Source organism: Oncorhynchus keta, chromosome 25, assembly GCF_023373465.1.
Source record: "Oncorhynchus keta strain PuntledgeMale-10-30-2019 chromosome 25, Oket_V2, whole genome shotgun sequence".
Classification (NCBI taxonomy): Eukaryota; Metazoa; Chordata; class Actinopteri; order Salmoniformes; family Salmonidae; genus Oncorhynchus; species Oncorhynchus keta.
This window is the reverse complement of record NC_068445.1, coordinates 37,818,167-37,831,443: the sequence shown is the minus strand read 5'-3', so window position 1 is coordinate 37,831,443 and position 13,277 is coordinate 37,818,167. Positions and strand designations below refer to the sequence as shown.

Below are 13,277 nucleotides of genomic sequence, written 5' to 3'. Positions count from 1 at the left end.
TCTCCCTCTCTGTCTCTCTCTCTCTCTCTCTCTTTCTCTCTCTCTCTCTCTCTACATCCTTCAGGAGATGAAATGAGAGACTATGTTGAAGATGAGCACACAGTTGTTATCCATCATTAAAGTTAACGTGTGTGTTGTCCTGTATACAGTAAATGTCCTTGTGTGTGTGTTAGTTCTCCTCTCCTAATGTGCGTGTCTGTGTGTTCTCCTCTCCTGTAGCTAAACAAGTTAGCAGAGGACCCTCTGAAGAGGCCGGTGGTTTATGTGAAAGGGGCCGATGCTGTTAAGCTGATGAACATAGTCAACAAGCAGAAAGTGGCCCGCGCCAGGATCCAGCACAGACCACCGAGGGTAAACATTAAAAATATATATAGATGTTTTATTGTCACATACACCAGATAGGTGCAGTGTAATGCGTTGTTTTACAGGGTCAGCCATAGTAGCACGGTGCCCCTAGAGTAAGTGCCTTGCTCAAGGGCACATCGACAGATGGACCAACGCTTTAACATGTAGGCTATGTGTGTGTGTGTGTGTGTGTGTGTGTGTGTGTGTGTGTGTGTGTGTGTGTGTGTGTGTGTGTGTGTGTGTGTGTGTGTGTGTGTGTGTGTGTGTGCGCACAATTGCAAGTGAATACACAAGCCAAGACATATTTTAGTTATTATGACTCCCATTTAAACCCTACTGTCACACTTCACAAAGCATTGACTGACTCGAGTCCCACAGCTAACAGCTTCAGACATGGGAAGACACTCTAACAGGGAAATCTGAGCCACTCTCTATTCTTAGTTATTTCACATTTCAATTTCACACAATTCAATTTATCAATGGATATAGCCAGGGGTACAACTATGTGCCCAGTTCTGTTATTCAATCCCTGTGTGTGTTTATTAGTCATCAACACATGATGTGTATCTGATTTGTTCTTCCAGACTGTTTCAGTGGTCATGCCCTCATTCCAGACTGTTTCAGTGGTCATGCCCTCATTCCAGACTGTTTCAGTGGTCATGCCCTCATTCCAGACTGTTTCAGTGGTCATGCCCTCATTCCAGACTGTTTCAGTGGTCATGCCCTCATTCCAGACTGTTTCAGTGGTCATGCCCTCATTCCAGACTGTTTCAGTGGTCATGCCCTCATTCCAGACTGTTTCAGTGGTCATGCCCTCATTCCAGACTGTTTCAGTGGTCATGCCCTCATTCCAGACTGTTTCAGTGGTCATGCCCTCATTCCAGACTGTTTCAGTGGTCATGCCCTCATTCCAGACTGTTTCAGTGGTCATGCCCTCATTCCAGACTGTTTCAGTGGTCATGCCCTCATTCCAGACTGTTTCAGTGGTCATGCCCTCATTCCAGACTGTTTCAGTGGTCATGCCCTCATTCCAGACTGTTTCAGTGGTCATGCCCTCATTCCAGACTGTTTCAGTGGTCATGCCCTCATTCCAGACTGTTTCAGTGGTCATGCCCTCATTCCAGACTGTTTCAGTGGTCATGCCCTCATTCCAGTCTGTTTCAGTGGTCATGCCCTCATACCAGACTGTTTCAATGGTAATTCCATCATTCCAGACTGTTTCAGTGGTAAATTCCAGTCTGTTTCAGTGGTCATTCCAGACTTTTTCAGTGTTAATTCCATCATTCCAGACTGTTTCAGTGGTCATTCCATCATTCCAGACTGTTTCAGTGGTCATTCCAGACTGTTTTCAGTGGTCATTACATCATTCCAGACTGTTTCAGTGGTCATTCCATCATTACAGACTGTTTCAGGGATCATTCCAGACTGTTTCAGTAGTCATTACATCATGCCAGACTGTTTCAGTGGTTTTTCCATAATTCCAGACTGTTTCACTGGTTTTTCCATCATTCCAGACTGTTTCAGTGAACATTGCATCATTCCAGACTGTTTCAGTGTTTAGTCCATCATTCGAGACTGTTTCAGTGATTATTCCATCATTCCAGACTGTTTCAGTGATCATTCCATCATTCCAGACTGTTTCAATGATTAGTGCATACTGTTACAGTGGTCATTCCATCATTCCAGACTGTTTAAGTGATTATTCCAGACTGTGAAGTGGTCATTATATCAATACAGACTGTTTCAGTGGTCATTCCATCATCCCAGACTGTTTTGGTTGTCATTATATCATTCTTGACTGTTTCAGTGGTAATTCCCTCATTCCAGACTATTGCAGTGATCATTACAGACTATTTAAATGGTCATTATATCATTCCAGACTGTTTCAGGTGTCATTCCATCATTCCAGACTGTCTCAGTGGTCATTATATCATTCCAGACTGTTTCAGTGGTCATTATATCATTCCAGACTGTTTCAGTGGGAATTCCATCATTCCAGACTGTTTCAGTGGTCATTCTGTTATTGCAGACTTTTTCAGTGATCATTCCAGACTGTTTCAGTGGTCATTCTGTTATTGCAGACTTTTTCAGTGATCATTCCAGACTGTTTCAGTGGTCATTCTATCATTCCAGACTGTTTCAGTGGTCATTCAATCATTCCAGACTGTTTCAGTGGTCATTCAATCATTCCAGACTGTTTCAGTGGTCATTCAATCATTCCAGACTGTTTCAGTGGTCATTCAATCATTCCAGACTGTTTCAGTGGTCATTCAATCATTCCAGACTGTTTCAGTGGTCATTCTATCATTCCAGACTGTTTCAGTGGTCATTCAATCATTCCAGACTGTTTCAGTGGTCATTCAATCATTCCAGACTGTTTCAGTGATCATTCCAGACTGTTTCAGTGGTCCTTATATCATTCCAGACTGCTTTAGTGGTAATTTCATCATTTTAGACTGTCTCAGTGGTCATTATATCATTCCAGACTGTTTCAGTGGTCATTATATAATTCTAGACTGTCTCAGTGGTCATTATATCATTCCAGACTGTCTCAGTGGTCCTTATATCATTCCAGACTGCTTTAGTGGTCATTTCATCATTTTAGACTGTCTCAGTGGTCATTATATCATTCCAGACTGTTTCAGTGGTCATTATATAATTCTAGACTGTGTCAGTTGTCATTCTGTCATTGTAAGACTGTTTCAGTGATCATTCCATTGCTTCAGTGGTAATCCCATCATTCCAGACTGTTTCAGTGGTAATTCCATCATTCCAGACTGTTTCAGTGGTAATTCCATCATTCCAGTTTCAGTGGTAATTCCATCATTCCAGACTGTTTCAGTGGTAATTCCATCATTCCAGACTGTTTCAGTGGTAATTCCATCATCTGTTAGGAACATTAACATACCTAAAGCACCTCCCAAATTGATTATTTTAAGACATTGTAAAAATGTTTGTCACGCCTTCATTGTATTTTGTGTTTTCGTTATATATTTTCGTTATATTTTTGGTCAGGCCAGGGTGTGACATGGGTTTATGTTGTTTTCGTATTTTATTTCGTATCGGGGTTTTTGTATTATTGGGATTGCGGCTGAGTAGGGGTGTTGTATGGGCTTGGCTGCCTGAGGCGTTTCTCAATCAGAGTCAGGTGATTCTCGTTGTCTCTGATTGGGAACCGTATTTAGGTAGCCTGGTTTCACTGTGTATTTGGTGGGTGATTGTTCCTGTCTCGGTGTAGTTTCACCAGATAGGCTGTAATTAGGTTTCACGTTCCATTTGTTGTTTTCGTATTTGTATAGTTATTTCATGTATCGCTTTTTTCCTTTCATTAAAGACATGAGTAACCACTACGCTGCATTTCGGTCCGACTCTCTTTCCACAAATGAAGAACGCCGTTACAGAATCACCCACCACACTCGAACCGAGCAGCGTGTTAACAGGCAGCGACAGCTTGAACAGCGAAGGGAGGACGTTATGGATAGCAGAGGCATGGAGTATACGACGTGGGAAGAAATCGACAGGTGGGCGGCCGACCCAGAGAGAATGCCGGAGCCCGCCTGGGATTCGCTGGAGCAATGCGAAGAGGGCTATAGGCGAATGGAGTCAAAAAGAAAGACACGTCGGCGCAGAGCGAAAACCGAAAGTAACCCCCAAATATTTATTGGGGGAGGGCGCAGAGAGAGAGTGACTGAGTCAGGTTTCAGACCTGAGCCTACTCTCCATGTTAATCGTGAAGAGCAGTTGCAGTGGGAGAGGCTGCACCACTTGGAGAATTGGACATGGGAGGAGGAATTAGACAGCCTGGAGAATATCGCCGTCCCAAGGAAGAAATAGAGGCGGCTAAAGCGGAGAGGCGCTGGTATGAGGAGGCAGCACGGCGACGCGGTTGGAAGCCCGAAAAGCAGCCCAAAAAAATGATTGGGGGGGGGGCTAAAAGGGAGTATAGCTATGCCAGGTAGGAGACCTGCGCAAACTCCCTGTGCTCACCGTTGGGCTAGAGAGACCGTGCAGGCACCGTGTTATGCTATGGAGCGCACGGTGTTTCCAGTGCGGGTGCAGAGCCAGGTGTGGCACATACCAGCCCTTCCTATTGGCCGGGCTAGAGTGGGCATCGAGCCAGGTAAGCTTGGGCAGGCTCGGTGCTCAAGAGCTCCAGTGCGCCTGCACGGTCCGGTCTATCCAGAGCCACCTCCACACACCAGTCCTCCGGTAGCAGCTCCCCGCACCAGGCTTCCTGTGCGTGTCCTCGATCCTGTAGCACCAGTTCCAGCACCACGCACCAGGCCTTCTGTGCGCCTCGCCTGTTCAGCACAGCCAGAGCCATCCTTCCCTCCTGCGCTGTCGGAGTCTCTCGCCTGTTCAGCACAGCCAGAGCCTTCCTTCCCTCCTGCGCTGTCTGAGTCTCTCGCCTGTTCAGCACAGCCAGAGCCTTCCTTCCCTCCTGCGCTACTGGAGTCTCCTGTCTGTTCAGCGCTATCAGAGCCTTCTTTCCCTCCTGCCTGTTCGGAGCAGCCTGAGCTGTCAGTCTGCATGAAGCAGCCAGAGCTGCCAGTCTGCAAGGAGCTGCTAGTCTGCAAGGTGTTGCCAGCCTGCATGGAGCAGTCAGAGCTGTCAGCCTGCATGGAGCAGTCAGAGCTGTCAGCCTGCATGGAGCAGTCAGAGCTGTCAGTCTGTATGGAGCAGTCAGAGCTGTCAGCCTGCATGGAGCAGTCAGAGCTGTCAGTCTGCATGGAGCAGTCAGAGCTGTCAGCCTGCATGGAGCAGTCAGAGCTGTCAGCCTGCATGGAGCAGTCAGAGCTGTCAGTCTGTATGAAGCAGCCAGAGCTGTCAGTCTGCATGAAGCAGCCAGAGCTGTCAGTCTGCAAGGAGCTGCTAGTCTGCAAGGAGCTGTCAGTCTGCAAGGTGCTGCCAGTCTGCATGGAGCAGTCAGAGCTGTATGCCTGAATGGAGCAGTCAGAGCTGTCAGTCTGCATGAAGCAGCCAGAGCTGTCAGTCTGCATGAAGCAGCCAGAGCTGTCAGTCTGTAAGAAGCAGCCAGAGCTGTCAGTCTGCATAGAGCAGCTAGATCCGCCAGTCAGCCATGATCTTCTAGATCTGCCAGACAACCAGTCTCTTCCAGATCTGCCAGTCAACCAGTCTCTTCCAGATCTGCCAGTCAACCAGTCTCTTCCAGATCTGCCAATCAACCAGTCTCTTCCAGATCTGCCAGTCAACCAGAATCTTCCAGATCTGCTAGTCAACCAGAATCTTCCAGTTCCGCCAGCCAGCCAGGATCTACCAGAGCCTACTACCTGCCTGAGCTTCATCTCAGTACTGGGCTTCCTTTCAGTACTGGGCTTCCTCTCAGTACTGGGCCTTCTCTCAGTACTGGGCTTCCCCTCAGTTCCGGGCTACCCCTCAGTTCCGGGCTGCCCCTCAGTTCCGGGCTGCCCCTCAGTCCCGAGCTGCCCCTCAGTCCCGAGCTGCCCCTCAGCCCCGAGCTGCCCCTCAGTCCCGAGCTGTCCCTCAGTCCCGAGATGCCCCTCAGTCCCGAGCTGCCCCTCAGTCCCAAGCTGCCCCTCAGTCCCGAGCTGCCCCTCAGTCCTGAGATGCCCCTCAGTCCCGAGCTGCCCCTCAGTCCCGAGCTGGCCCTCAGTCCCGAGATGCCCCTCAGTCACGAGCTGCTCCTCAGTTCTGTGGGGTTCTTGGTGAGGACTATTAGGCCATGGTCGGCGGCGAGGGTGGATTATCCCAGGACGCGAAGGGGAGGAACTAGGACATTAATGGAGTGGGGTCCACGTCCCGAGCCAGAACCGCCACCATGGATAGACGCCCACCCGGACCCTCCCTATGGTTTTGAGGTGCGTCTGGGAGTCCGCACCTTAGGGGGGGGGGTTCTGTCACGCCTTGGTCATTGTATTTTGTGTTTTCATTATATTTTTGGTCAGGCCAGGGTGTGACATGGGTTTATGTTGTTGTATTTCGTATTGGGGTTTTTGTATTATTGGGATTGCGGCTGAGTAGGGGTGTTGTATGGGCTTGGCTGCCTGAGGCGTTTCTCAATCAGAGTCAGGTGATTCTCGTTGTCTCTGATTGGGAACCGTATTTAGGTAGCCTGGTTTTGCTTTGTATTTTGTGGGTGATTGTTCCTGTCTCTGTGTAGTTTCACCAGATAGGCTGTAATTAGGTTTCACGTTCCGTTTGTTGTTTTCGTATTTGTATAGATATTTCATGTATCGCTTTTTTCCTTTCATTAAAGACATGAGTAACCACTACGCTGCATTTCGGTCCGACTCTCTTTCCACAAACGAAGAACGCCGTTACAATGTTATTATTGATTCTTTCATTGATTACTTTCTCTCACAATTTGAGCATGTCTGTCCCCCAAAAATGTCGTGGGTGTTTTACATGGGAATCAATTGAACTGTTTGAGACTTTTTAATATACACAGGGACATTTAAGTTGATCAAATCAAATCAAATCAAAGTTGATCCATTTAAAAAGGAATTGGTACCAATGCGGTTGTCTGCTGTTTGGGAGGGACAGACAATTTAGTGATTCATACATTGTGCAATGTGTCTTATAATGTATTTCCTAAAATGAATCTGTGAAGATTGTCATGAATGATCTAATTTGCATCGTAAGGTCTTGGTTTTGTTTTGATAGATGACGTCACCTTAGTCTAGGGTAGGAAGCAGCAGTTAGGTTACTAAGGTCTTTCGAATGGATACGCGAAAACAATTATTAGATCTCTATACTAACCAAAGCTTATAGTTAATTGTTTTTCTAATTTGTGACTGACCGGCTCAAATCGGTCTTATGTAGCAAATTTGAAATTGTTTTTTTTACGTTGGTAAAAAGTAGAGACTTGAGCTACAAACTGGTGTATCATACACTGTATTTCTGAGGAACAATGGGAAAGTAATTCTGCTTTGAAAGTTGCTAAACTTGTAAACTCACTTTTGACAAAAGGGCCTTTGAATATTTTGATACCTACTGTAGAGCTCTCCTATGTCTACACACATGAAGCATTGTTCACACCCTCTTCAGCCTTAGCCCCACCCATCTCTTTAAGGATTCACGTGTGAGGTCATGTGCTAAACAGTGAGTAGTGTAGTAAAGATTAAGACTAAAAGTGGTAAATGTAGTAGCCTGCAATAATGAAAAATTCCAGGTAAATAGAGTGTCCAGATAGTTAGCCTTTTAAAATGATAAACTTGGATTAGCTAACACAACGTGCCATTGTAACACAGGAGTGATGGTTGCTGATAATGGGCCTCTGTACAACTATGTAGATATTCCATTAAAAAAATCTGCTGTTTCCAGATACAAAAGTAATTTACAATGACTACACTGTATTTCTGATCAATTTTATGTTATTTTCATGGACAGCAAAAAATGATTTTCTTTCAAAGAACAAGAACATTTCTAGTGACCCCAAACTTTTGAACGGTAGTGTAAATAAAATATACAGTATGTACACGAACAATATCAATAGCGATAGATGAGGTAGTTATATGCATACAATCAGTGGTAAAGTGGCTGAGCAGCAGGATAAAATAGTAGCAGCAACAACGTATGGTGTGTGTGTTAGGAGAGAGTCGTTTTAATAGAGGCACTAGCGATATTGCTGATGACTGGTTTGTCTGAACCACGCATGAACAAGGGAATCTATATTCGGAGAGCCTGTTTCTGTCCTGCCCTTGACTTTGGTGCAGGGCATGTGATATCCTTAGCCGCTTCGTCGCAAAACTCCCTGATTTTCTCAAAAAGATAGTTTGTCTAGCTGTTTCCAGTCCAGGTGGTGCTTGTACAGGCAGACAATCTATGGGAGGAAGGATGTCAGTGTTGTGCAGCAGCTGAAATGTGGTCTCGACTGACTCCGAACGCTCCTTGGCAATAACAACACCAGACTCCAGAGCATCGATGCTGTAAAACAGGAAATAACAAAAAAATAGACATTACAACCGTGCTCAACATCAATTCACCTCGCAAGTTTAGATCAGAAGAATAACCTCATACAATGCAATGAAAACTATATTCACCTGAAGTGCTGGTACTGCTTAATTTGTGGTAGCGGCCTGAAGTACGGAGTCAGGTGTTGTTGCCAGCCATCCTGACCAACTGGCCCTCCAAATATACCTCCGCTGTCTTCAACCAGGATCTCAGCGATCACTGCCTCATCGCCTGTATCCGCCACGGAGCCGCAGTCAAACGACCACCCCTCATCACTGTCAAACGCTCCCTAAAACACTTCTGTGAGCAGGCCTTTCTAATCGACCTGGCCCGTGTATCCTGGAAGGACATTGACCTCATCCCGTCAGTTGAGGATGCCTGGTCATTCTTTAAAAGTAACTTCCTCACCATTTTAGATAAGCATGCTCCGTTCAAAAATGCAGAACCAAGAACAGATACAGCCCTTGGTTTCCAGACCTGACTGCCCTCGACCAGCACAAAAACATCCTGTGGCGGACTGCAATAGCATCGAATAGCCCCCGTGATCTGCAACTGTTCAGGGAAGTCAGGAACCAATACACGCAATCAGTCAGGAAAGCTAAGGCCAGCTTCTTCAGGCAGAAGTTTGCATCCTGTAGCTCCAACTCCAAAAAGTTCTGGGACACTGTGAAGTCCATGGAGAACAAGAGCACCTCCTCCCAGCTGCCCACTGCACTGAGGCTAGGAAACACGGTCTCCACCGATAAATCCATGATTATCGAAAACTTCAATAAGCACTTCTCAACGGCTGGCCATGCCTTCCGCCTGGCTACTCCAACCTCGGCCAACAGCTCCGCCCCCCCCGTGTTCCTCACCCAAGCCTCTCCAGGTTCTCCTTTACCCAAATCCAGATAGCAGATGTTCTGAAAGAGCTGCAAAACCTTGACCCGTACAAATCAGCTGGGCTTGACAATCTGGACCCGCTATTTCTGAAACTATCTGCCGCCATTGTCGCAACCCCCTATTACCAGCCTGTTCAACCTCTCTTTCATATCGTCTGAGATCCCCAAGGATTGGAAAGCTGCCGCAGTCATCCCCCTCTTCAAAGGGGAGACACCCTGGACCCAAACTGCTATAGACCTATATCCATCCTGCCCTGCCTATCTAAGGTCTTCGAAAGCCAAGTCAACAAACAGGTCACTGACCATCTCGAATCCCACCGTACCTTCTCCGCTGGCGATCTGGTTTCGAGCCGGTCACGGGTGCACCTCAGCCACACTCAAGGTACTAAATGATATCATAACCGCCATCGATAAAAGACAGTACTGTGCAGCCGTCTTCATCGACCTCGCCAAGGCTTTCGACTCTGTCAATCACCAAATTCTTATCGGCAGACTCAACAGCCTCGGTTTTCGGATGACTGCCTTGCCTGGTTCACCAATTACTTTGCAGACAGAGTTCAGTGTGTCAAATCGGAGGGCATGCTGTCCGGTCCTCTGGCAGTCTCTATGGGGGTGCCACAGGGTTCAATTCTCGGGCCGACTCTTTTCTCTGTATATATCAATGATGTTGCTCTTGCTGCGGGCGATTCCCTGATCCACCTCTACGCAGACGACACCATTCTATATACTTTCGGCCCGTCATTGGACACTGTGCTATCCAACCTCCAAACGAGCTTCAATGCCATACAGCACTCCTTCCGTGGCCTCCAACTGCTCTTAAACGAGTAAAACCAAATGCATGCTTTTCAACCGATCGCTGCCTGCACCCGCATGCCCGACTAGCATCACCACCCTGGATGGTTCCAACCTTGAATATGTGGACATCTATAAGTACCTAGGTGTCTGGCTAGACTGCAAACTCTCCTTCCAGACTCACATCAAACATCTCCAATCAAAAATCAAATCCAGGGTCGGCTTTCTATTCCGCAACAAAGCCTCCTTCACCCACGCTGCCAAGCTTACCCTAGTAAAACTGACTATCCTACCGATCCTCGACTTCGGCGATGTCATCTACAAAATGGCTTCCAACACTCTACTCAGCAAACTGGATGCAGTCTATCACAGTGCCATCCGTTTTGTCACTAAAGCACCTTATACCACCCACCACTGCGACTTGTATGCTCTAGTCGGCTGGCCCTCACTACATATTCGTCGCCAGACCCACTGGCTCCAGGTCATCTACAAGTCCATGCTAGGTAAAGCTCCGCCTTATCTCAGTTCACTGGTCACGATGGCAACACCCATCCGTAGCACGCGCTCCAGCAGGTGTATCTCACTGATCATCCCTAAAGCCAACACCTCATTTGGCCGCCTTTCGTTCCAGTACTCTGCTGCCTGTGACTGGAATTTTAATTGCAAAAATCGCTGAAGTTGGAGACTTTTATCTCCCTCACCAACTTCAAACATCAGCTATCCGAGCAGCTAACCGATCGCTGCAGCTGTACATAGTCTATTGGTAAATAGCTCACCCTTTTCATCTACCTCATTCCCATACTGTTTTTATACTGTTTTTATTTATTTACTTTTCTGCTCTTTTGCACACCAATATCTCTACCTGTACATGCCCATCTGATCATTTATCACTCCAGTGTTAATCTGCAAAATTGTATTATTCGCCTACCTCCTCATGCCTTTTGCACACATTGTATATAGACTGCCCATTTTTTTTTTTCTACTGTGTTATTGACTTGCTAATTGTTTACTCCATGTGTAACTCTGTGTTGTCTGTTCACACTGCTATGCTTTATCTTGGCCAGGTCGCAGTTGCAAATGAGAACTTGTTCTCAACTAGCCTACCTGGTTAAATAAAGGTGAAATAAATAAAAAAAAATAGCTTTCCAGCAGCACCGTACCATCCTCCAGTCCAACCAGCTGTGGTTGGACTGGAGGCCTTCCTGAATCCGGACATATATAATTAATATGCTTTCCAAAAGATAATTCAGAATCTTTCCTCAAACACTTTCAATCATTGTTCCATTGCAAACAACATAATATAGAAACCATTTTTGTAAAGTGCAAAAATCGTCTTGGAGAGTTCCTTGTATCTGAAAGATATGTGAACATCATGAATTTGGTGTAAGATCTTTCAGATACTGTAATGTGGTGCATAACTGGTGGCAGTGAAGTCAGACGCAGGAGAGCAGAACTAGGTAATAGCCGGAGCAGTTTCATTTCAAAACCAACAGCATAAAGAAATAACCAACATGGGTACAAAACCCGACGCGCACCAGTAAACATGTGCACAAGCACTTGCAACAAACAAATCTACACAAAGACATGGGGGGGAACAGAGGGTTAAATACACAACACTTAATGAGGGAAATGGAAACCTGGTGTGTAGGAAAACAAGACAAAACAAATGGAAAATGAAAAGTGGATCGACGATGGCTAGAAGACCGGTGATGCCGACCGCCGAATGCCGTCCGATCAAAGAGAGGAACCGACTTCGGTGGAGGTCGTGACAGATACATCGGCCCAACAGACTAGAATAATTTACATATAGATATCAGAGCATTACAATCATACAGTGAATTTTAAAAAGCCATTTTTCAAATGTTAAGTTCAAACTTGTTTGTGTTTTTAACCAATCAAAACATCACAATGTGACGGTATTTGTAAGTACGTATGTATAAAATGAGTATACCAAATAATAGGAACACCTTCCAAATATTGAGTTGCAACCCCAATAAGGGCACAAGGCGAGACCCAAATGCAGACACAGGAGGCAGATTGTTGAGCTCTGTTATTTATAACTAAAGGGGTTAGTCAAAAGGGAGGTCGGGTTAGAGGCTAGAGTTCATAAATCAGGTCAGAGTCCAAACAGTACCAGGCGATAGGCAGGCTCGAGGTCAGGACAGGCAGGGGTTCAGTAACCTGGTCAGCGTCCAAATGCTACCAGACGATAGGCCGGCTCGAGGTCAGGACAGGCAGGGGTTCAGTAACCTGGTCAGCGTCCAAATGCTACCAGACGATAGGCCGGCTCGAGGTCAGGACAGGCAGGGGTTCAGTAACCTGGTCAGCGTCCAAATGCTACCAGACGATAGGGCGGCTCGAGGTCAGGGACAGGCAGAGTGCTCAGGTAGGCGGGCTCAGAGTCAGGAAAGGGTCAAATCCAGGAGGGGGAGAAAATAGAGACTGGGAAAAGCAGGAGCTTTGGGTGGTGGACCATTCTTGATACACATGGGAAACTGTTGTGTCAAAAACCCAGCAGCGTTGCAGTTCTTGACACACTCAAACCGGTGTGCCTGGCACCTACTACCACATCCTGTTCAAAGGCACTTACATCTTTTGTCTTGCCTATTCACCCTCTGAATGACACACAGACACAATCCATGTCTCAGTTGTCTCAAGGCTTAAAAATCCTTCTTTAACCCGTCTTCTCCCTTTCATCTACACTGATTGAAGTGGATTTACTAAGTGACATCAATAAGAGATCATAGCTTTCCCCTGGATTCACCTGGACAGTCTGTCATGGAAAGAGCAGGTGTTCCAGATGTTTGTACGCTCAGTGTATATTATAGGTACTTAGTTGTATCAGTTACAGTACCAGTCAAAAGTTTGCACACACCTACTCATTCAAGGGTTTTTCTTGACATTCGTTTTTATCAGTTGTAGGCATATTAGTAGTTGTACAAAACATTCTTATGCAGTTAAAGTACGTTTTTTATTATTTCATTGTTGTCATTATTATTAGACAGTAGTTACCACATTATTGTTATTATTATTGTATGTTTATTTTGTTTGTTTAGACACGCTTGAAAATGAGATGGTGCGTCTCAAGAGATGTAATAAAATAACAGTGACAATTGGCAAGTCATTACAGTTTTTACAATCATCTTGGCACTAATTTCAGAACCTTGATGTCAAGTCATTACAGTTTTTACAATCATCTTGGCACTAATTTCAGAACCTTGATGTCAAGTCATTACAGTTTTTACAATCATCTTGGCACTAATTTCAGAACCTTGATGTCAAGTCATTACAGTTTTTACAATCATCTTGGCACTAATTTCAGAA

The 13,277-nt window shown here is 45.9% G+C and overlaps 1 protein-coding gene across 2 annotated transcripts in view; it reads left to right on the top strand.

The window, feature by feature from the left end:
• The window catches only part of LOC118378690 (E3 ubiquitin-protein ligase znrf3-like), a 249,180-nt gene that overhangs the window by 213,145 nt on the left and 22,758 nt on the right, over nucleotides 1–13,277 (top strand). For both annotated transcript variants that reach the window (XM_052479230.1, XM_052479229.1), the window contains exon 4: nucleotides 220–351. In XM_052479230.1, the coding sequence (XP_052335190.1) occupies nucleotides 220–351 (132 nt within the window). The remainder of the gene's footprint in view (nucleotides 1–219; nucleotides 352–13,277) is intronic.